General features: G+C 43.9%; 3 protein-coding genes across 4 annotated transcripts in view; all 3 read left to right on the top strand.

Moving 5' to 3' along the window:
* stard9 (StAR-related lipid transfer (START) domain containing 9) overlaps nt 1-1,746 on the top strand; it is a 40,512-nt gene extending 38,766 nt beyond the window's left edge. For both annotated transcript variants that reach the window (XM_047610606.1, XM_047610605.1), the window contains exon 32: nt 59-1,746. In XM_047610606.1, coding sequence (XP_047466562.1) covers nt 59-160 — 102 coding nt within the window. In that variant the 3' untranslated portion in view covers nt 161-1,746. The remainder of the gene's footprint in view (nt 1-58) is intronic.
* A 556-nt stretch (nt 1,747-2,302) lies between these two features.
* The window catches only part of sptb (spectrin, beta, erythrocytic), a 42,131-nt gene continuing 20,603 nt past the window's right edge, over nt 2,303-23,830 (top strand). The window contains exons 1-13 of the mRNA XM_047610608.1: nt 2,303-2,628; nt 7,439-7,703; nt 17,189-17,340; nt 17,450-17,623; nt 18,794-18,891; nt 20,408-20,488; nt 20,656-20,771; nt 20,901-21,013; nt 21,104-21,291; nt 21,440-21,557; nt 22,176-22,334; nt 23,105-23,407; nt 23,493-23,643. Coding sequence (XP_047466564.1) covers nt 7,556-7,703; nt 17,189-17,340; nt 17,450-17,623; nt 18,794-18,891; nt 20,408-20,488; nt 20,656-20,771; nt 20,901-21,013; nt 21,104-21,291; nt 21,440-21,557; nt 22,176-22,334; nt 23,105-23,407; nt 23,493-23,643 — 1,801 coding nt within the window. The 5' untranslated portion in view covers nt 2,303-2,628; nt 7,439-7,555. The remainder of the gene's footprint in view (nt 2,629-7,438; nt 7,704-17,188; nt 17,341-17,449; nt 17,624-18,793; nt 18,892-20,407; nt 20,489-20,655; nt 20,772-20,900; nt 21,014-21,103; nt 21,292-21,439; nt 21,558-22,175; nt 22,335-23,104; nt 23,408-23,492; nt 23,644-23,830) is intronic.
* LOC125023388 (putative protein TPRXL) lies at nt 7,712-11,771 on the top strand. Its single transcript, XM_047610612.1, has one exon. The coding sequence runs from the start codon at nt 10,409-10,411 to the stop codon at nt 11,114-11,116; it is 708 nt and encodes a 235-aa protein (XP_047466568.1). The 5' UTR covers nt 7,712-10,408; the 3' UTR covers nt 11,117-11,771.

Here is a 23,830-nt window from a genome sequence, read left to right as displayed (position 1 = left end):
CTTAGCAGGCGGCCTGTACGAACGCTTGTCATTACCGTGTCGTTTTGTCCTCACCCAGCTCGACCTAGGGACTCCGTCTTTCCCTCACCGACTGCTGAACACCGTCGCCCGGCGACAGGCGGCCGTCATCGCAGATCTCGACGCGTTCCTCTCTTCGTAAAGTCCGCAGGATTACGCGGAGACGCATCAGCAGTGAGCACTTAAACTAAACTGTCTCCGTCATGGAGTTGGTCTTCCAGTTTAAATTTGCACCTAAACTTTATTTACTTGACAACTTGTATTGTACGGGCACTGTTACGTTTATATCCAGAAACAATATGGATGCAGCTTTTCTTGTCTTTTTTTTTTGTGAAGGTGTTTTTTTATAAAGCATTGATGTTTTTATGTATATTTGTACATGAATGCTTTTAACAATATTTTTTACCAAAGATCCATTAGAATTTGACGTTGGCATTATTTAAGTTTAGAGTGGTTCTAGGGAGCAAAGCTAGCAAGTTTAGCCAGCTAATCCTTTCATTAAGTTGGTTGTAATTCATGCAATGATAATTAGATGCCATTTAACTTAAAGCCTATTCATTAGATGGTATCTCTAGATCCTCACCATACTGTAAAATGTTCAGTTAAGACATTAATTCAAAGTTACACTGATGTACACTGTATATTTAATTCACAACGTTTACTTTACCTATTTATGCACAGATGCAACCAGTTCTGTTAATGTTTCAAATCCACCAACGCAACCACATTCAAGTTCTTCCTCGTGACCCTGCTCTTTAGTTCTCCTCCGCTGCATTTGTGCGTCTACAGTGTTTCCTCGGGCACTGCATCTTCCACCGCTCTGTGGCCCTTAATTCAGCAGAAAATGAATTTCAAATGTCCCTCGGCGAGACATGAAAAATGCATGTAAGGTATGTATTAGACGGTAGCAGCATGTAGGCACACTCCACCTGAAGGAATTCTTAGAAATGGTTCTGCTAGCCAGGAACTGTAATGTGTATTTTATCTGTGTGAGCGCTGCAAATGTTAACCAGGACTGTGTTTATTAACAAAACCGGGGGGTGTGAGGAGGTTTTTTTTTTTTTTTTGGATGTAGTGAGTAGGCAGATGAACTTGGACACACACACACATAAAGACACTGCTTCACCCACCGTGGTGAACTTGTTCTCGTCGGTACCCCCAAAACTGCATAAGTTATTTCCACTTGTTTCTGAAGTCTTTATATATTTATTTTTGCCTCTCCTGACTTCTGTTTGGAACGCTGTTGAATGTGTTTTTTTAGTTTGAGATAGTTCTATCTTTTTTATGAGCGATGCACAGAGCTGTGTTTACAGCTGCTTGCACAAAAAAAAAAAAAACTTTATGCATTTATTATTAATTCTGCAAATTAAAGAGAGACTTTCTTTATTTGTGCGTGTACGGCGTTGATACTATGCAGAAGCTGATATCAAAGCTGGGTTCACCTGTGCCCGCGTATGAAGCCATATTGTGTACACTAGCTGAAGATTTAGTTTGTTCCTGAACGAACCAAAGACAAAAAAGACAAGTGAAGGGACGCACGGGCAAGTTTTTATACTGATTTTTATACTGAAGGGCTAATTTGTTGTGTTTAAAAAACAAGACAAAAAAAAAATGTTTTATTTATGTTTTGGTCATTGTGCTGAATATGTATTATATGCTATTCTGTTGCTAATAAGCTGTTATGTGGCCTTTTTTTTATATAAAACCATTAAATATTTTTAAGGGAAATGTTGGTTTTCATTGTTTTTTTTTTCTTCTACCGCCTGTTTTTGCAAAGATTTGCTTTTCAACTTATTTTATACTTTTAAGACTCAATCCAAACCTTAATTTCAAACTAATTGTTAATTGTTGGTCAGTTGTTCCTTTTACATAACTCGCATAATTGCACATCAGGGATTTTATTCTTAATTTTGTTTCTTTAAAGCTCCCAGGAGTTAGAAACACTAACTAACTACAGATTTATGTCACTGTTTGAGTTTGATAGTTGACATAACCATGTGAGCATTCTGCACTTTGCAGATCTATCTCTAACAGGTGTTCTCATCCTAGGACACCCATTGTAATCTGGGAATCTTTCTCCAGGACTTGTCTCCGTGTCCAGGCCTCTCCTCTGTCCTCTGCGCGTAAATGGCACGCAGTGCCAACGGTGGAGGTGACATTTCTGAGAGGGTCTCGGCGGGCGGTTGGGTGTTGTGCGCGCGATTAGAGCCGGTTAGGGGAGGGGTGGAGTGCACTGGAGAGGAGGACAGGGGGAGGGTGAGGGGAGGAGGGGGTGCACAGGAGATCAGAAGTGTCTCTGCCATTTAGAGTCACCAGCTCTTGTCAGGAATGTCCGTCCCCTGCGCGCACAGATCATGTACTGGATGCGCCAGCTTTATTTTTAACCCGGCAGGGTGGGTCAGTCTCTGGCTTTCGGGAATGACCGTGGAGCGCGCGACGCCTTCAGCCCCTCTCCCTCGTCCCCCGTGCTGGCTCGAGCCCTCCTCGCGCTGTGGACACCTCCGTGCGCTCTGACCTGGACCCCGCCGCTTCAATGGGATTATAATTGGTTTATTGGCAGGGAGAATACTCAACATAAACACTCTCGGACAGGACAACATCCAGAAGCATGTGAGTGTAAATTGAAGGCAGAGCTAATGCGCAATTGTTAAATGAAATAATTGATCTTTAGCCAAATAGTTTACTGTCACTGAATAGAGGGGCTGTTTTTCATTGGCGTGTTCGAAGTTTCCTCCAAACCACCTGTTGGCTGCCAAGTTTAAAAACTGTGTTTTAATTAAGCTACACGTCGGTGAAGTCATCGGTTGTAAGTTTGTTATCTTCTACTGGAACAAGGCCGCAGCAGGTTGCGTCGATAAAATTGCGCGCAGACACGCCACTTGCGCGTGTTTGCGCACGGAAATATGCCCTTCCTAAAAGTTGTAACTGTGTTTGGTAACGGGAAAGAAATAATTTATATGTTTTTACTCGACTAAAACTATGAATACAGCAGTGAAAATGCTCGTTCGGTGGTTGGAAATGCTACTTAAGTGAAACTATACAATCGAAAAAGTGCATTTCAAAATAAAAGTAGTCAAGAAAGATGCCTTTCTGAGGTTTACTACTACATTCATATATATGACTAGCATGACTGGTGCATTAATGTGTAAAGAGATTCTTACTGTTGAAGAAAGAGGAGTTGATTTTACATACTTTTGGGAGGGCCGAACTTCCAGCTCCATCTTATTTTATGAGCCTGACAAGTTTTTGTATTTAAAAATGTTCAGTTTTTCTGTAATCTAATAAGAGTGGAAAAATCCCACATGAGATGAAGATACTCAAAGTAAATATTAACTTGCCAGACCACTAAACTCGGCGTACGTTCCAACTACATCTTTTCTGCTCTTCTCCCCCTTAAGGATGGAGTTTTGCAGCCTCCGCAGTATAAAAACAAACAAAAAAAACCTGTGTTTGCTTTCGAAATGGCAAAGAAAATGTCGTGTTCCCAGCGCAAAAGACATGTTCCCCCCTTTAATCCCCTTAAAAGGACAAGTGTGAGACTGTCGCTCTGTCTGGAAGAGCAGGGACTTCAGTGTAAACACACTCCAGGAATAGTTTACTATCGGTACATTATACGCTCTTGCTCGGTTTTTTGTTGCCGTCAAAACAATATTGACCACAACAAAGGAGCTTCTCTTGGAGCTTTTGTGCATAATCAATGGACTACATGGATCATGTTTAATAGCCCGGGTTCACACTCTGTTTTTGCTGCTGCTCACATCAAGGTAAAAGTCAGAACGACTCAGCACCAAACTCCAAACTAAGACTTTCCTTCCTTATTGATCCCTGTCCACTTCCACGTCTCAGATTTACACTCAGCTGGACCACAGGCCTCCTACCTCCCTCCTCCCTCCTCTGTCCAGTTTCTCTGTTTTTCCACACACACACACACACACAGTGTAGGTCACACATCTTGACCACACCCATCTCTTATTTCATCCCCTCCATCTGACTCCACTCAGAATAATGCTCCCAGCCGACTAATGTGTTGTTGTGCTGCCTGCTCAGAGTGCAGCGTGGAGTCCGCTTTGCAGGGCAGTCGTTCGGCTCAGGTGCAAATTTTTAGTTCACGCTGTAGTTTTGCAGACGCGAAAAAAGAAGGGAAGGGTAGCCGCTGTCAAACTGTAACTCAGCCAACCTAATAACACCATCCACATCTTCTTAACAAGAGCTCCAAACGTTGTTACATGCAGGGCTGCATCCCCAGAAACCCTTGTTGCATAATTATAACGTCCAGTAAAAATAATCCCATTTGGCATTTTACTTCTTCTTAGAAATTACCCAACACTTCTTACTCATCGGTTCACAATGTGCAGCCGTAACAATGATGTATGCACTGGACCCTGTTCTGGAGTCTTTATCCTCTGCAGGGGATATAAAAGGAAGCCAAGAATAGCTTCGGAATGGGTTATCTGTATCAACTTCATTTTAAAATAGCATTACATCATTTAGGTGGCACCGATGTTTGTTTTCGTGGTCTCAAACGTGCAGAGACTAGTGGACAAAAATTAGTATTTCATCAAGAAGCAATTCAAAATATGAATGGAGTAGAAATCCCGTCAACAGTTTTAATAAATGTTTGCTTTGCGTCTCTGTAAGCTGCATACCTTCCGTTTTGGCTGCAGGTGATTATTGTGCGACGCATGTATAAATAAACACATCTGACGAATGCTCAAGATGCCAGACGAAGCCTTCACAACAAAATCAAAGCTATTCACTTTACTATAATTTAGGACAACATTTTTTAGGAATCAAATTTTCTGCGATTTTATGACCTCATTATTTGAAAAATGATTGAAGCTCTTACTTAATTATCACCGCTTTTATATATATTTTTATTTTAATGCTCCATTTTATAACCAACTGATTTATCTGTCCTCCATTGCATAATGAGGACTAGGGGTGGGGAAAAAATATCGATATGGCAATGTATCGCGATATTTTTTCTTCCGATATAATATCGTTTTTAAAAGAAAAAGATAAAGTCACAGGCTTATCGTGAACAACTTCCATACTTCAATCACCACTTTTTCTGTACAAGTGTAATAAATTGGAATTGGATCATTTGGATTAATATTGTTTTTTGACTCAATTTGTCCAGTGAATTGTATTTAAAATATATCGCAATATCTTAATATCACAATAATATATCGTATCGTGACTTCAGTATCGTGATACGCATTGTTATCGTGAAGTCCTAGCCCAATACTCACCTCTAATGAGAACAATTAGTTGCTGTGTGACTCATTTAAATAAGACCACCGTGTACAGGAGTACAGGCTGAGTTTTCCAGTGTTTCCTTTATATCTTAAAGGACTTCCTCCTGAGAGCAGTAGGTACGAGTCCTCCCTCTCTCTCAAGGTCACCTTTCTATTGAGAGACACGCTCCCCTCGGCAGCCAGTGAACCTGTGACCTTTCCGTCACTGGTCTGTCTATAAGCAGGGGGCCGGCTCGTCTTTATTCACCTCTATATGGAGCCGGGCGTAGTTATCACAGAGTACACGCCATTTATTCTCGCCGGGCGGCTAAGTAGAGCGGTCGTTCAGTCTACAGACACGATTGGAGTCTTTAAAGGGTCGGGGATATGAGCTCGCGCGGCGTGTAAAGAGGGTTCTTGTGCGGTGTGAGTGTGCCGCGGCCAGGTTGTGTGCGAGGGGTGATAAGGGGATCCCCGGCGGTGGGTGGAGCGTCCACCGGCGCTGATAACGGCCCTCTGCAGAGGACTGATACCGAGCGGGAGGAGGAGGGAGACCTGTAGGAAGCCATCATTGTGCATCACCGAGGGCCTCTTCTCTGAATGCAATGAACAAACATCCACTCTGGTCACGTTCGCGTAAGCAGTGGGGGAAAGTATCCAAATTCTTGAAGTCAAATACAGGAACGTTTTACATTTCTTTAAACATCCTCTCCACAAAATGTTAATTAGGTACAGGTACAGTTTACTATTAATACTTTTGGACTTTTACAAACTGCATTTTACAGCATTTTCAAAGGCTCCTATTGTTTTTACAGCCTGAACCTGCAAAGACACCTTTGCAAAGCCACTTAAAACTTAGAGTTTCTGCATAAATGCATATATCCTCCTGAAATCTATTGTAGAAACTAGGTCAAAACATGCATAAAAGTAAAATATTAATTGCGCCGATATCATAAAGTAGAAGTCATACAGATTATTAGCCTCGTCAGCGTTAATTATGTATGTTATGTTAAACAGTGCTAAAATGTGGCCCTCTCCTGTACCTCTATGCTCTGTGTAATACGTTACCGACACAATTTAGACGCCCCACCTCCCTGCACCTCACACGCTTATTACTCAAAAAAAATGCCCACCAACAGAAACGCACGCAGGCCAACGCACGCGCTCGCGTTTCAAACTACGCGAACTGCATCATTCAAATGAAGGCGGTTTTGGCAACTTCGTGCAGCACAGAAGGGGGTTCCCTCCCCCACTCCTCCTGCGCCACATGATAAGAGGGCCATGCTGCACCCAGATAGAGCTATCTGAGCGGCTACCCCTCAGCCCGCCATTCCACGCGAAGAACACGGCGAGACAGACACTCGGGCAAAGCGGCACGCACAAAATGGAGATTGTGTCGAGGGGGTCACGGGCGGTTTTTGAAAGCTGCCAAGGAAAAGAAAGAAAGAAAAAAAAAATACTTGGACCACGGCTGAGATCGTATAAATTTGTCCAAATTGCTCAAATCTAATTCTGGTGCCAGGTATAGATGCATCATCTCCCCAATGGAATCTGATAAATGAAACTTAAAACCCGGGCACAGAGTAAACCAGACAGAGACAGAGAGTGTGTCTTACAGAAAAAGCTGGAGTTTCCAATCAGTCTCTGTTTTTACAGGCCTGTAACTGTGAAACTGCAACGCATGCCACACTGCAAAAACAGCATTACTAGAAAGAAGCAAAAAATATTCTTATATTCAGTGAAATCATCTTATATTAAGAAAAAAAAATCTGCCAATGGGTGAAGCTTTTTTGCTTGACAAAAATTCTTAAAATAAACACAAAGTTATTAAAAGAAGTACAAAGTTCTTGTCTCTGAACAAAATATAAGATGTATTTTCTTTGATTCAAGGATCGTTTTCTTTCTTTTTGCAGTGCACTGTCTAGTTCCATGTTTTGTAAATGAAGAGTCAAAACATATTCAGCTGAGTGTAAAAGAAACGTAGCCGATTTTCACAATTTCTTCTCTGGAATTGTTAAAATTTGAACAATTTTTGCTTAAAAAATTGATCAAATAGATGAAATAAATAAACGTCTGATGATTATTTGTCCCTAGATGGGTTGGAAACCTTTAACCCCACTGTGTCACACTGTTTCTGGGATGTTTCATTCCATTCATGTGTCTGTTCCCTCTCTCTGTTTCAGACTACCTTCAGCGTCCCTCCTGCCATTTTGTCCCCTCCACTCGTCTCCCTCTTGACCCAGAGTATCTGAGGACGCCGGCCCCCGGCCCCCCACCCACTTGCCACGCTGGCTACCGCCATGACTTCCACCACAGACTTTGACAATGTGGAGATCACGCAGCAGTACAGCCGCATCAACACCCGCTTCGAGCTCTCTGACGAGGAGCTCGACAATGACAACAGCTCTGCCCGGCTGTTTGAGCGCTCACGCATCAAGGCCCTCGCAGGTGAGCGCTTCAATACTAAACAGGACACGTGTGTCCTCTGTGACAGATTTTTGAGATGACTGTCTTTTTTTAAGAGCTAGGGCGGAGGGGGTGAGCTATAACGGGCGAGCTTCTGTTTAGCTTTGGCAAGTTCGAACAGCGCCGAATGAAACGCTAAGCTTTGCTCACATTCAGATGGAAAAATTACCCTACAGGAGATCCTTGATTCTACTCCAGAGCTGTCTGTGTGTTTGTGTGTGCATGCGTGTTTTCTTGGTGTTACACGCCTCCAGCAGCTGAGCCCTGCCACCGCTCCACGCCCTCTGCAAGTAACCGGGATCACTTGCGCATTCCCTGAATGTCCGCCATCTGACCAATCTGGACAGCTGCCCGACCCGTCTGCCTCCCATAGCACAGATCTCTGGCATTTCTAGCTAAGCTGGTGATCTGTGACCCACCTGCGGGCCGGCTGCTCGGAGTTTTAAAATAGCGGTGTTTCTGTGGTGGAGGTGGGAAGCGTTAACGGGGGGAAAAAAGGGGGTGTCATAGGTCAAGCCGGAGAGACGGCAGAGGTCAGAGAGGAGCTGGTAGATTGTAAATTGAGTCAATATGGTTGTAACATACGATCCAGTGACATCTTGCAAGCATATGTCAAAAATATTTAAAGGACATCCAAAAACAACAGCAATATAAGTTTAAATTTGACAGATTATCCCTTTATAAAGTCAATGTATCAGTCAATATCTTATTTTCAATCAGGCAGCACTAGTTTTCATTTGTTTCCAATATTCACTCTCCTCCGAGCCGACGCTGCTTCCTATTCAGGAGTCTTTTTCCCCTGAAAACAGTTGCCTGGTGCGACGAAAAACAAAGGAGGCAGAGTGACTCAGACATCTGTCGGATCTCAAATCAAAACGACGAGCTGAAAGATGTTAAAACAGCTCGGCGTAAAGATATTTAGGATGAGTAATACAATGAAGTCACCAGTGTGCATGAAATGTATAAAACTATTTCAATCCAATGAAGTCCCAACGCAGTCCTCAAACGAGTACCTGCTAATATGCAGCGTTGAAGCTCGTCACATCAAACTAGAAAAGTTAAAGAGCGTGGATAAACAAGTTTCAACCGTAAAACATGACGAATGAATGTATTGAACTTTTGCCACCATTAGATTAAAAATAAAAGCGTGCACTGATGAGGACAACGGATCTAACTGAAGCATAATAAGCTGCCACAAACCTAATACTTAATGTCCCCATGTGAGGACACTGGGTTTCAGGAGGTTAATATAAAGTAATATAAAAAATAGTGATTAGATTAGAGCACCTTTACTAATACAGACCCATGAGTTGCTTGCAGAGGTATTCAGGACTAACCGAGAGGACTTCCATTAAACAAGACTTAAACTCATGGATGGATTTTATCTTCCACGCAGTCAAACGCATGCATGCGCCGGCTGTATCTTCACATCTCGTGTGTGTTTACATAGTTTGAACGAACCCTCTGTCACTTTCTTGGCAGTGCTCGAGTCCACCTAACTCCCGGCTAATAAATCCACACATCCCTTATTTATGCATAACTTTAAGCATTGACATAAGTTAAACCAACGGGTTGTAGAGTTCACCTCCCATCGTACTGGGGAAGAAATTAGCTACAGAGACCAAAACGTTTGGCATTTTAACATGAAGTTAATCTGTGACGATTAACTCGGTTTTTGTAGCAAGCCTCAAGTGGTCATTTGAGGAACTGCACCTACGTAGTGGTTTCATTTTGCAGCCCTGAACCTGAATATGAACATACTACGTGTATAACTAGATTGCAAGCTGCCCGGCTTCCTCTTTATGTGCTCATCTGTTATATAGTATTGTGGACTGTACACATAATGCTCATTTGTTACTTATTTAATGTGTGAGAGGCATTCACAGCTGCTACTGATAAAAAAAATGGTATCTGATCTGATCTAATGAGCTGTGGGCTCATCTCGTCAACGTCCAGAATGTTTCCCTCGTGTCCAGGATGCTCATCGAGATGCAACGTTTCTTTCTGTCCCTTTAAGCACAGAGGGCTTCTGTGCGTGTGCGTGTTGGTGGTATTGTGTTAGAGTGCTGCCTCGCTGATGTTTCTGTAATGCAATCAGTGTTTCCTGTCAGAGAGATGGCGAAGGAGGGAGTGAAGAGATGAGAGGAGCTTTGAATGACGCCCGCTGCTAATTTACGGCGCGTGAACTCTTGTGAGAGATGTGCAGCCGGCTCGTCTTCAAAGAACACACAGATAAGAATATACAGAGGGTCCGGGTTATATACAGCACATCTTGCATAAGAACACCTTCCTCTGAGAGGCTCGGTTTTTGTGTTGGATTATTGGAGAAGGAAATCACAGCTGTGATGTCACGGCTGTGTGGGAGTGCTGGGGGGAGCACGTGGATGCGTTGAAACATATTGTATGCATGGACGGGGCAGGAGAAAGCACTCTGAAGTGAACCGAAGGGAGTGGAGGCAGAGCATCATCACGGCGGCACCGAGCGAGGAGGAAAGAAAGAAAGAGAGGAAGGAGGAAGGAGGGAGGGAGGGAGCAGGAGTGAACGCGAGAGGGATCTGAAAAGGAGGACAGAGAGCCAAGAGAGAGGGAAGAGGAGAGACGTGGAGTGCCAAGCTCCTCTGCCGGCTCCAGAGGCGGTTGAGTTGTTGTTGTTGTTGTTGTTGTTGTTGTTGTGCGGTGGGGTCAGTATGAGCAGCCCGTGCCTGCTGCGTGCTGCTCCCATAAGCCAACCCCGGATCAGAGAGGTCAAGATCAGCCTGAAGGCCAGCAGCAGGGAGGCTGCGGCCACTAGGAGCAGCAGCAGCAGCAGCGGCAGCGGAGCGGCCAAGGAGGCTGCAGGGCGGCCCTACGCCCCGTCGGAGAAGGAGGCGCCGGCGCGGGTTGGCTTGAGCGGCAGCAGCAGCAGCAGCGGCGGCGGCATCAGCCGGAGCAGGAGCACCCCGCCGGTCCACCGGGCCCACAGACCAGACGGCAAGAAGCCCACGAGGGGGAGCGTCGGCAGGCAACAGGAGCAGCCGGAGCACCACCCGGAGAGGAATGGCACCCTCCTGCACGTCCCTCTCGCCGCGGCGCCCTCGGGACTCTCCCCCTTCTCCCCCACCTCCTCCTCCTCCTCCTCGTCCTCCTCGTGCACCTCGAGACGTCAACGGCCCTCTCACCCCCACCCTGCGCCCGCCCCACTCCTCCTCCTCTCCTCCTCCTCCTCCTCCTCCTCCTCCGCCGCCGCTTCCTCCTCGGCCAAGAGTATGAAGCGAGCGCGCTGGCTGAGTTACAGCACCTCCAACATCTCTTTCAACTCCATCCTGGATGGACGCTTCAGGCAGCTGCAAGGTACAGGGGTCCTGACGGCGGAGCTGTGTGTGTGTGCGCGTGTGTGTGGTTGTGTGTTTGTCTGAGTGAGTTTGCCTGTCCTCTCCTTCCTCACACGTGAGACACAAAAACTCTTTTCCAGTCACGTATGTCGCCTCCCTGCTCCAACTTCTGCTTGCGTTCAAGCCAGGGTGGCACGTGAGTAAGCGTCAAGTGAGTTCATCATCTTGTTGGGAAAAGCTCCCACAGAGGTGGCCCTTTTTATTAAATATATCCGCTGGTAATTTATTTATTTTGAGGAAGCTGTGTGGCTCTGCCCCAATTGTTCACTGCCTTGCCTTTGAATAATTCACGAGCAAACTCCTAAAAAAAGGTTGTCATGTTTTTCCCCTCTAAAGCCATTCAGTGCTACATGTCCTTCTATTTTAAATAAACACACTTATCGTTCTCTATTCGGCCCCGCTCCGAAGAACAAACACAAGTTTTTTTTTGTTGTTGTTGTTGTTGTCTGAACTTCTTTTTTCTGAATGATTGCTTCGGTGGCGTAACAAAAAAAAAAAAAAAAAAAAAAAAAATCAATTGCTGTGATGGTTTAACTTCCCCCTGCGTGGGTTATTAAGGTTTTAAGAGAGCGGTTTGCCGTCACTGTGGATTTCTGTTAGCTTGCACTATGCTATCCAACTCCCTGATGACAGGGAGTGCATTAGCGGGAGGAAGAAAATGGAGGAGACGATGCAGGAACACAGAGAGTGGTGGTGGTGGTGTGGGGTGGGGGGTGGGTGGCTTTCTTTTTTTTTTTTTTCCTTCCTTTCTTCTACCTCTGCTAGATTTCAAGTATTGACCGATTCTGAGGACTGCAGAGCCAACCGATACGTGAAGCAGTAAAACTTTTGAAGCCCTCCCAGATCGGAGGCGCGTCTCGATGCGTGCCAAGCGTATTGATCCGACCGAATGCATCTCATGAAGATTTACTTACTTTTCGCTCACTCGCGGTGATGGGGATCTGGTCAAGGCTGCAACAGAGCTACAGTAGCAGAAAGACGCAACAGATAAAAAGGGGGAAAGATATGGAAAATTAGGTTTTTGCATTTATTGATTTCAAACATTTTTATGTCTTTTTTTTGAACATTTACATGCTACTCTTTGAGTATTTCTGCAGAACAGCATGCACTGACCTTTAACCTTTTAGCTTTCTTCAGTTGTAGCTGCACACCTTCCCCTTCAGCTTTTCTTTAATCTGCTCTTGTTTGCTATTTAACTATATATATTCTTGTCACGACGTCGACCCTGGAGTTTGTCACAGTCCATTTGCCTCTTTAACGTCTTCTAAGTCATGTTGTCGCTCCGTGTGAAGCATCAAGAAACACCGGGAACATCAAATGTGTATGAATCCGCAGCAGACCGGGGGCTCAGATGATACACCCCGCTCCGAGGAAGTGTGTGAACAAAGCCGGCAGTGTTTCATCTAAACTGCCGGACAGGCCCGTTAATAAGGCATGGCATCATAGCCGCCGGACAGATAGCTCCGCCAGTGGCATGACTCAGACATGTAGCGGGGTCCTCTGGGACCACGGGGGGCCACGTCCAGTAAGAGCTGACTCTGGAAAATAGACAGATCGGGCTGTAAACAGGGAAAATCCATCAGCATGAATAAGTCATGGGGCTTTCACTGGAGTCAAAGAGTGGATGAGAGATTACTAAGTAAAGGCATGTGAAACAGAAGAATGTTTAGTAAGGCTTGTATGGATATGCAGGAGGAAGGAGACGGGAAGTTGGGACAGGGACACGGTTCAGGCAGTTTGGGGAAGAAACAAAAAAAAAGAAAAAGTTGTACATACAGTATGAGCGCTGCTGCACTTACACAAAATATATAATTCATGTAAGAAAGAAACAACGGCAGCACCGAGGACAAGAGCTGTGTTTGCAGCTCGTTTCCCAAATGTGACGCTTGAAAGTGAAAATCCAGCACAATGAAAAAACACAACTTTCAGATAACTTTAATTTCAAAAAATGTGGCCACATCCACCAATCAGCCACAACATTAAAACCACTGACGGGAGAAGTAAATAACATTGAGCATCTTGTGACAATTCAGATGTTCATTCTCTCCGATAAGTCACGAATGTTTTGGAGGGAAATATTAGGAAGGTGGTCATAATGTTATGCCTGATTGGCGTATATAAGTTCAGAATCAGTTCATAGCTTCACACTCTATTAAGTCAGTTTAATACAACGAGGGATGTTACTGGTCCAGTCTGTCTTGGTCTGCTACTTGGTCAGCAACTCACATAAACGTTACAAACAAACTTCATAGAGATTTCGCCGCGTGACTTTGCCGACACAGTTTCAGCTTGTTACTGTTAGATCATATTTTTAGTTGCCACAGACGAACATTTCTGTGGTTTGATCACAAATATAGAACATTTCCCATCCGGTAAACACACAGGCGCGTGCAGGCTCTGCTTTATTTTGATACCTTTGAAGTAAGCGACTCTGTGGGAGAGGAGCCATTATCCTGGATTTGCAGAAAAATCTGGTGCGGCTGTAATGCCGCTCGGTTGCGTTTACAGGTAAAATCGGTGTGACGTGTGTTGCCCTCTGGAGAAAATTTGTTTTCTCAGAACTTTGTGTGTGTGTGTGCTTTGTCATTTTCTGGCGTCGCCGTGAATAAATTGTACAAGAGGTAAATGTCTCCACAAATATCGGATGGATTTTCTTGTGGGTCATAATGTTGGAATGTGGGAAATTGATGAGCAAAAGCTTTACTGCACATACACTCACCAGCCACTTTATTAGGTACACCTTGCTAGTGAAAAGTTGGACCCCCTTTTGCCTTCAGGATTGCTTTAATTCTTCATGGCATACTTGGTGTTGGAAACATTCCTCAGAGATTTTGGTCCATATTGACATGAAATAAAGGGACATAAAGGGATGGACACGGTCAGCAACAATTCTCAGGTAGGCTGTGGCATTTACATGATGCTCAGTTTGTACTAAGGAGCCCAAAGTTTGCCAACAAAATATCCCCCACACCATTACACCACCACCACCACCAGCCTGAACCGTTGATACAAGACTTGATGGATCCATGCTTTCATGTTGTTTACGCCAAATTGTGACCCTGCCATCTGAATGTCACAGCTGAAATCAAGACTCGTCAGACCAGGCAACGTTTCTCCTATCTTCTATTGTCCAGTGTTGGTGAGCCTGTGTGAACTGCAGTCTCAGTTTCCTGTTCTTAGCTGACAGGAGTGGCACCCGGTGTGGTCTTCTGCTGCTGTAGCCCATCTTCTTCAAGGTTGGACGTGTTGTGCGTTCGGAGATGGTATTCTGCATTCCTTGATTGTGACCAGTGGTTATTTGAGTTACTGTTGCCTTTCTATCATCTCCAACCAGTCTGCCCGTTCTCCTCTGACCTCTCACATCAACAAGGCATTTTTGTCCACACAAAACTGCCGCTCATATTTTGGATATTTTCTCTTTTTCGGACCATTCTCTGTAAACCCTAGAGATGGTTGTGTGTGAAAATCCCAGTAGATCAGCAGTTTCTGAAACACTCAGACCATCAGCCCGTCTGGCACCAACAACCATACCACGTTCAAAGTCGCTTAAATCCCCTTTCTTCTCCGTTCTGATGCTCAGTTTGAACTTCAGCAAGTTGTCTTGATCACCTCTACATGACTAAATGCACTGATTTGCAGCCATGTGATTGACTGATTAGATATTTGTGTTAACAAGCAATTGAACAGGTGTACCCAATAAAGTAGCAAGTGAGTGCATATAGGCAGATCTTAAAATATATAAATTAAGAGTAGAGCAATAGCATCCTTGCTGAAACTGAACCTAACTAATCGTGCTGGTACCCTTTCCATTTCCTGCCGTCCTGCAAATCCCCAACTGGATTTCTGTGGTTGAGCAGAAGTTAGAGTGTTGCTGGCTTTGTTCAGCAGCGAGTTTGCAGAGAACTGATGTCATATCGAGCTTGTTGAACTGGAGACGACTCAGTGGGGCACATGAAGAAAACAGCTTCCCCCCTCCTCCTCCTCCTCCTCCTCCTTCGTTTCCATGCTTCCTAAATGGCCAGGAGCATCTTTGGTGCAGTCTCCTCTCAAGGTCTCATCATGTGAGATGATACGGCAGGGCCAAGCGCACGTTGCCGAGGATGCACTTTAATTGTCCTCTTACTGCCTCCACTGTAAACTCCTCTGGAGGCAGCTCTCCAAACAGTCCAGACAGGATTTGTCACGGCTTTATTTATTTATTATTTTCCGCTTTCTGTTTCCCGTGCCGCTGACAGATTATGATGTCCTAAATCAAAGGCGACACGGCTAATGGAGTTTCAAGTTATTTGCATACTTTAATCGCCATTACTTTTTCATGGTGTGTTTATCCGCGTGGATGTTAGCGGAGGAGTGGCGTGTGCTGTTGTTCTGCTGAGGGGACCTGAATGAAGCATGATTTATTTACTGTACTGTGCTGCACCATGTGATTTACATACAATACCACCCGAGTTCTTCTTTTTAAGTGATGCTAAGAATTGAGCTGGAGCTTTAACCCCGCCTTACTGTTTTGGCAGTAGGGAAGAGATGCAGTTCTTGTTTGGTTACAAAACGAAAGGTTACACCTCCGTTGCTTCCTCTCTGATCCGCTCTACCCTCTCCTTTGTCACTCTAAATCCGCTCCCTTTGACCTCTTCTTCCCAGCACCCGCTCCTGCTTTTGTTCCTTGCATGTTCTCCACAACCTCAGGGTCTGAATCATTTATTGCACAAGTCATTAAGGATGCAGTCCTTTGCACACTTTGCAGTCGGATTCAGGGCTCGGGAATAAACGGGGCAAATGTGCAGCAGACGGACCTGAGGGAAGTCACGTGGCGCAAGCTGGGACGACTGAGGGGAGGATGTCTCATCGCTGACCTGATAAACTTCAAGAAGCTCTGTTTGAATAAATGAGAGCATGGACGTGTGAAATCAAGGCTTGTATATCTCAATAGTATGAAGTATTCACGTACAGTAGTCAGCCATAAAATTATGACCCCCATTAACAACATCAGCGACCCAACAAATTCAGCAATGTTCTGGTTTAGGTTGACTTTTACATGTTTACCGGATGCAGATGCACAACCACACACACCCACTCAGACCTCCCCCACGTGCCTATTCACATTGCACACAGACAAAATAAACACAGCGCACCGCATCGGGTCTCGCTTCCATATGGTCCCTTCCTGAAATTCGTTTTATTTTTGCGGCTGAGTAGGAGGCACTCATCTCTGGGCATTGAGAAAGTGTGAGTGTGAGTGTGAGCATGAGCCCGGCAAGATGTGTCACCATGTGGGCAGTGCTCATCCTCCCAAGAACCTCTCTGAGCGTGATGCTCTCGCTATAGAGTTTTCATGCAGAAGCCATGCTGAAGAATTTCAGCACAGATACAATAAACCAGAGGAACTGTTTACGATTAATTGCATAATTGCGGTTTTAACTACTTAGGAAGGATGGTGCATAGTTACAGTAAAGCTTCTTTCCTCATGAGTGTCCTCTTGTGATCACGGATATCACGTTTACAGCAGGACTTTCTATAAAAAGCCAGAGGACATATCAGGAGTAATGTCAAGCATGTCAGTTATTTAACAGCAGGAGAGACCAATAACGACGGCTCCGGTAAGTGAGGAAAAAGGTCAAGACTACCAGATTTTTCAGCCTCTCATTGGTGCAGCTTTAATTGAAAATACTGGTCTAAATTCTGTACAAGAAAAATAATACAATGGAAGGATTAGTGAAGGGCTTCAAGGCAGCAACAATCCCCCATGCCTCCTTCTGGGGATGTCATCAAGGAGTCTTATTGCGATGGGGTTGGTGCTAGGTCGAACAGTTTCCCAGCAGAACATAAGATTGTCACAAGATTAGCATTGTTATTTACTTCTCCTGTCAGCGGTTTTAATGTTTAACAGCTGATCGGTGTGTATTTCTCTGTCTCTGGATCTGATATCCTCAAATAAATGTACCCTTAACACCTGTCTAGTGCTTCCATCAGGTTTCCTAAACTGGAGTGCCCTTGTCCAAAGCAGTGAATTTCCTACCAGCTCCTCGGTTTCTCCTCTGTAGTTGTGGGGATTTTGTATTATTCATGAAACTCATGTTCTTTCTTAACTTCCATCAGATGAGCGCGAGGCGGTTCAGAAGAAGACCTTCACTAAATGGGTCAACTCAATCCTGTCCCGAGTCGGATGTCGCATATCTGACCTCTACCTGGACCTGCGGGACGGACGCATGCTCATTAAACTGCTGGAGGTCTTGTCTGGAGAACGGCTGGTAGGAAGTTTTTTTGTCTTTTTTTGAATGTACTTGGTGTATTACTCATTCATGGCCGTTCTTCTGTGAAATCTTCACGTTTTTTGCTTTTTGTTTGTTTGTTGTGTAGCCAAAACCCACTAAAGGCAGGATGCGTATCCACTGCTTGGAAAATGTGGACAAGGCTTTACAGTTCCTCAAAGAGCAGAGGGTCCACCTGGAGAACATGGGTTCCCATGACATTGTCGACGGCAACCATCGCCTCATCCTGGGACTCATTTGGACCATCATCCTGCGTTTCCAGGTAAATTTTAGGTCCTATTAGGACCCTGAAAATCACCCCCCCTCCCCCACCAACTTCAGGTTGCTCAAAATGCCTTCAGTGAAACCGGGTTTACCTTAATAACCACCACAAAATTAATTTCTTCATGCTCACTTAGTGCAATATTTCTCTTTAAAAATCTTCTGTAAACTGAAGTATATAGTAAGAGTCTATGCAAAAGGCAGTGACGTCTTCCATGTATGCCGTGGATGAGAAAAGTATGTTAAACTACAAAAATAAACTCAAATTTTGTCGTATATTTAATACTTTGATACAAAAACTCAGTTTTGACTAAGAGCATGAATAAAATGGACGTCATTTAAATACATGTCTTAAGAGTAGTCACAATAGATGAGCGTCGGATTGCAAAATTGCTTAGTCTCCGTAGTGTTTTTACACAAGAAAAATGAAACAGGGATGATTTTCCATTTTTCTCGAAGCGATGCCTTCACTTTCCAGCTGTTATTATGTGCCGTTATAGGCACATCCACAGCATCAGAACATATCAGTTTGATTCTTTTATCTTCACGGAGAGGCTGTGTATTTATTTTTAATTTGACACCAGCGACTGTTATTTTTAGACACGTTACTTCAAACAATATGGCCCGCTGCATTATTCAAACTTATCAAAAACTAAACTAAAAAAAAAAAGAAATAGAAAAGACAGGATTCGACTTGGTCTTGTCTGTATCCTTCAGTCTGCATAAACCGATGAGAACCAAAGCCGGCTAAATTTAGCCCTCTCCCTGGGCCCGTTTCTCAGATCACATCCCTGCTCTAATTACGGGTCCACAGTGTGGGAAAATAAGAACTTTAATAATTACCACCTATCTTTTTGTCAGTTGGATCCAGTGTTTAGTTTTGCGAGAATGCAGCCGGCTAATAACACTGATGATGTATCTCTTGAGATTAGTCGTGTTTTACACAAATAAAAAAAAAAAAAAGACCAAACTTGTTTTTCTTCCAGCTGTGATAAATGATGTATCTCAAAGGGGCGCCACTTGTTCCTCAAAATGGTCCCAACTGGTGCATCCTATTAGCGACACGTTACTACCGGTTAGCTTTCTAGTTCGTCCTTGTTTGTGTTCAAACATCAGGCATTAGTCGAGTTTCATTATTAACCATCCAGCTGTGCTCGTTGTTCTCCGTCAGATCCAGGACATCATTGTGGAAACGGGCCAAGCGGACCAGAAGGAGACGCGCTCAGCCAAGGATGCTCTTCTTCTGTGGTGTCAGATGAAAACTGCAGGGTAGGTTCTCTGTGCGACCTTTAGCATCACCAAGCTGTTGTAAAAAAAACATCCTTCGGGAAGCGGCGTGAAAATGTGCATCCTGCTGTACATCTGTTCACCTCGTACTTTGCAGTTTTGCACATTTTAATTAACATGTGCAGCAGAGTGTCTGTTTAGGTTTCACGTTTAAAAAATAAGCACCTTTTTCTTGGCACCGGAAATACATTGCATGTTTTCCACCGTGGGAAAGTACATTTTAGTTTATAAGTAAATCTACGAAAGGCTTACAGGGCCAAAATTGAAGAAACTTATTTTCCAGAATGTCTCAGTTTAGTATAATGTTGAATGTGATGTATGACTGAAGAATGACCAGAAAGAGAAAATGCTTTAGCATACTACTTCAAAACTTTATTTTCATATACAAAGCAAATCACTTTTTTGCACTGCATGCTTATATAATCATTTAAAGCAGGGGTCTTCAACGTTTTTCAGGCCAAGGACCCCCAAACTGATGGAGAGATTAAGTAGGGACCCTCTACCTATTATATGGGTTCTATATTAAACTCGGCCTACTGCTATTTATAAATATACATTATTATTATCATTTTGCATTCAGTGTTAAGCTATTCCTTATCCTTTTACTAAAATGTGTTAGATTCATGCTAATGTGTATTTAAAGAAATTTGATTTAAAAAAAATACACAAAAAATCATCAACCAAAGGTTTTACTACTTCTCCGAGACAGTTAGCAGGAAATGCCCAAGATAACAAGACAACATAGCTCAGACAAAAAAATCTGTATATAAATATAATCTTCTGTGCCTTTTATTTAATTTGTGCAAAAACAAATGTACCACCATATTAGATTTTTTTGGTGAGTTATATACAGAATTTAACTTGAGTTAGAGCTAAGCTAGGTACTTCTCCCTGGTTAGCGACACTAAGCTAAGCTAACCAGCTGAAAATAGCTGACATATTTAGTGCACAATCGTGGCAGCAACCTTTACACCTCACTCCAGCCAAATGAGTACAGTCAAGTCAACTTTATTGTGCAACACAATACTCGATTGAAATGACCTACAGAAAAAAGCCTACAGTGCAGCAGCTAAACAAAGAATATAAACTAAATGTGCATTGAGAATATATAAAATCTAAAAAATATATATCCTGTATATACAAAGTAGACTAAAGAGAAACATCACATAGCCCATGACAATATACATAAATTAGCTGATGCAACCCTGAGTTGGATAGTATTTACCTTAATCTAAAACTGTTCCTTCAAGGTTATTGGTCCTTTTTTTATGTGTGGTTATGGGTTATGGGGTCTCTGAATCTGTATCTGAATCTTTTTATCTCTCGACTGCAATGCCACTACTGAGAGAAACGCGTCACCTGCTTCGAGGCTTTAAGAAGTTCACATTTGAGACATGCTGAGAAGCAGAACAGAAGCCAGACATTGATCCAAACCAGGAGCCACTCAGAAATGTCCCCTACGTTCAGTCGGTGACATCTCCCCGCTGTTGTTTCACAGATACCCCAATGTCAACATCACAAACTTCACCACCAGCTGGAAAGACGGCATGGCCTTCAACGCTCTCATACACAAACACCGGTAAGCAAAGATGAATGGCAAAAAGCACTCTGAGCAGTTCCGAAATGTAAACGAACACTGAGCCCGTCTGCTCAGTGTCTCTCCTTCTCATTCTTCTTCGCCTCCTTCGATGTCTCGTCGTCTTTTCCCTCTTTTGCTCTCATACTCCCTCCATATTTCGCTCCCAGGCCAGATCTGGTGGACTATAACACCTTGAAGAGGTCCAACCCGACCCACAACCTCCAGAACGCTTTCAACGTGGCAGAGCAGCGGCTCGGCGTGACCAAACTCTTAGACCCAGAAGGCGAGTGGCTGTGCCATCGTGTACAAGCTAAATGTTTATGAGCGTTAAGCCTGGTGGAAAAAAAAAACTTGGGCCCAGTGAGGTCTCTGGTTTAGTTGTGACTGACCCGTGCGCTGTTTTGTTTTATAGATGTGTTCACAGAGAACCCAGATGAAAAGTCCATCATCACATACGTTGTGGCATTTTACCACTACTTCTCGAAGATGAAGCAGCTCGCTGTGGAGGGCAAGAGAGTTGGAAAGGTGAATAGGAAAAGCCTGGCCTGCACTTAACTAACTGACGCAAGTTTGTTGAGCCCGCCCCCTCATTTATCATCGCCCTCCTTTCTTCAGGTTCTGGATCAGGCCATTGAGACGGAGAAGATGATAGATAAGTACGAGACTCTGGCGTCAGACCTGCTGACGTGGATCGAGCAGACCATCGTCGTGCTGAACAACCGGAAACTTGCCAATTCTCTGACGGGAGTCCAGCAGCAGCTTCAGGCCTTCAACACCTACCGCACTGTAGAGAAGCCGCCCAAGTGAGTCAAGCCAGAAAGACCTTGCACTGCAGCAGTGCGCTCATATTCCTTCTGTTCCTAATCAAATTTTCGGCACACTTGTCTTCTTTTACACGATTTATGTGATGGGGCTCCCAGAACTTTTGCTTCGCTTTGTGTTGTCTGTCAGATTCCAGGAGAAGGGCAACCTGGAGGTGCTGCTGTTCACCATCCAGAGTCGAATGAGGGCCAACAACCAGAGGGTTTACACGCCTAAAGAGGGAGCCTTGGTCGCAGATATCAACAGGGTGAGATGCCTGCGTGTCATTCAGATACAAACCAGTGCCAACGTACATCGGCAGCATGTTTTAACCCATTAAGACTTGAGATGCCATCTAAAAATCATTCTGATACATATGCACTGTTGAAAATGACGTTGTGAGAAGCGTCTGACTGCATGGAGTCTTTGCAAATGTCTGTAGTTTGTCATTCAGCCGTGCAGCTTGCTTAGCTGGACGCATTCGGCTCATTTAGCAAAGTAAAAGCCAAAGGCAACAGTTCAAGCACAAATATATTTAATTAGAGTGGACCAGCCTTAAAGTTTTAAGCCATGTCTTGAAGAAAATATAAAAGTCAGTGGCCTGTGTGTCTTGACAGGAAGGAGGTTTAAGATCCTCTTCCCACTGAGACATCTCAAGATTATGGTCAAATGTAGTCATTTTAATTAAAAACAAGTCTTGCATGAGCAAACATCTGCCCTGCAGTATCCTCAGATATAATATTTCAGACAAGATGTTCTGTTTTGTAGCCGGCCTTGACCTCAAGAGCTCTTTGCGGATAGGATCAAGCGGAAAAGAGCCTCTGAATTTTTTAAAAAGTAGCAAATCCTGCAAACCCTCACGCCGCTTCTCATCATCCGTGTGCAGGCCTGGGAGCGTCTGGAGAGGGCGGAACACGAGCGGGAGCGCGTCCTCAGAGACGAGCTGATCAGACAGGAGAAGCTGGAACAGATGGCGAGAAGGTTCGACAGGAAGGCTGCCATGAGGGAGACCTGGCTCATGGAGAACCAGAGATTAGTGGCCCAGGTAAACCGACAGCTGCAGCTGTTATTAAATCTTTAATGGTTTGACTTCATGTTTATTTGATTATGTTCATAGATTTTCTTTTATGCTGGTTGTATGGTGACACGGTAGGTCCTGGTTTCCTGTTAGTTAATTGGAACAGATGCTTGTTTGAATGCTTAATTGAAAAAATGCAAAAAGGGAGCAAATCAGGTCAGAGTGATGCAGCTAATTGAAAATTATCAACTGAAAGCTTACCACAAGCCTTTGAAGTACTGTCTTTTTTTTTCAGTCAAATCTAATAAATAGGTCTTCAACAGAGGGTACACGACCCCTAGGGGATCCATGGAGGTACTGCAGTGGAGGTTGCAGAATCTTTGATTGATTAGACATTTTTTTTACATTTTATATATATATATATATATATATATATATATATATATATATATATATACATACATTTTCCCCACAAATTAAAATTTCTTTAAATACACATTAACATCCAACATATGGAGCCAGAAGACGTTACCACCACCCTACTGTTGCACATGTTTGAAATAAAATTTAAAAAAAAAAGAATATTTGAACCTGTGTATTATTTGAATAACTTAATATTGAATGCAAAATGATAATAGTAATGTATATTTATAAACAGAGTTTAATATAGAACACATATAGTAGGTAGGGGTCCCTACTTAATCTCCCCATCAGTTTTGGGGGTCCTTGGCTTGAAAAACATTGAGGATCCCTGCTCTAGGTATTAAAAGTAAACAGCTCCACTCTTCTCTCCTCAGGATAACTTTGGTTACGACCTACCAGCAGTGGAAGCAGCGAAGAAGAAGCACGACGCCATTGAGACGGACATTGCTGCCTACGAGGAGCGTGTCCAGGCTCTGGTGAACATCTCAAAGGAGCTGGAGTCCGAGCGTTACCACGACGCCAAACGGATTGACGTGCGCAAAGACAACATCCTGCGTCTTTGGGACTACTTGCAGGAGCTGCTGAAGGCCCGAAGGGGTCGCCTTGATAAGAACCTGACCCTGCAGAGGATCTTCCAGGAGATGCTGTACATCATCAGCTGGATGGACGAGATGAAGGTACACCAGAGGCGAGCGATGGTTATCAAGTAACAGCTCTTAATAGGGCGATTAATTTGATCCAATTGTTTCCTGCTCTCTGCAGATTCGACTAATGTCCCCCGACTTTGGGAAGCATTTGCTGGAAGTGGAGGATTTGTTACAAAAACATGCTCTGGTAGAGAATGACATCGCTCTGCAGGCAGAGAGGGTGCAGGGTGCCAGTGCTGCTGCTCTGCAGTTTGCCAACGGAGATAGTAAGTGTGGTGAATAATTGGAAAAAAAGTATTGCTTTCATGAATCGCTCCTTAAGAAACCTTATAACACTGCTATAGAAGAACAAGGGTGTAGAAAAAAAGGGATTACATTAAGATATCATTTCCAAAAAAAGGGTATTGTATTGATACGAGTCTCAAAACATGTCAGACAGTAGCTACCCCTTTA

Source organism: Mugil cephalus, chromosome 17, assembly GCF_022458985.1.
Source record: "Mugil cephalus isolate CIBA_MC_2020 chromosome 17, CIBA_Mcephalus_1.1, whole genome shotgun sequence".
Classification (NCBI taxonomy): domain Eukaryota; kingdom Metazoa; phylum Chordata; class Actinopteri; order Mugiliformes; family Mugilidae; genus Mugil; species Mugil cephalus.
The sequence above is the reverse complement of the archived record's forward strand: the minus strand, read 5'-3'. Positions and strand labels throughout refer to the sequence as shown.

Excerpts from the sequence above, each read along its gene's own strand:
- LOC125023388 (XM_047610612.1), top strand. The coding sequence starts at position 10,409 with ATGAGCAGCCCGTGCCTGCTGCGTGCTGCTCCCATAAGCCAACCCCGG.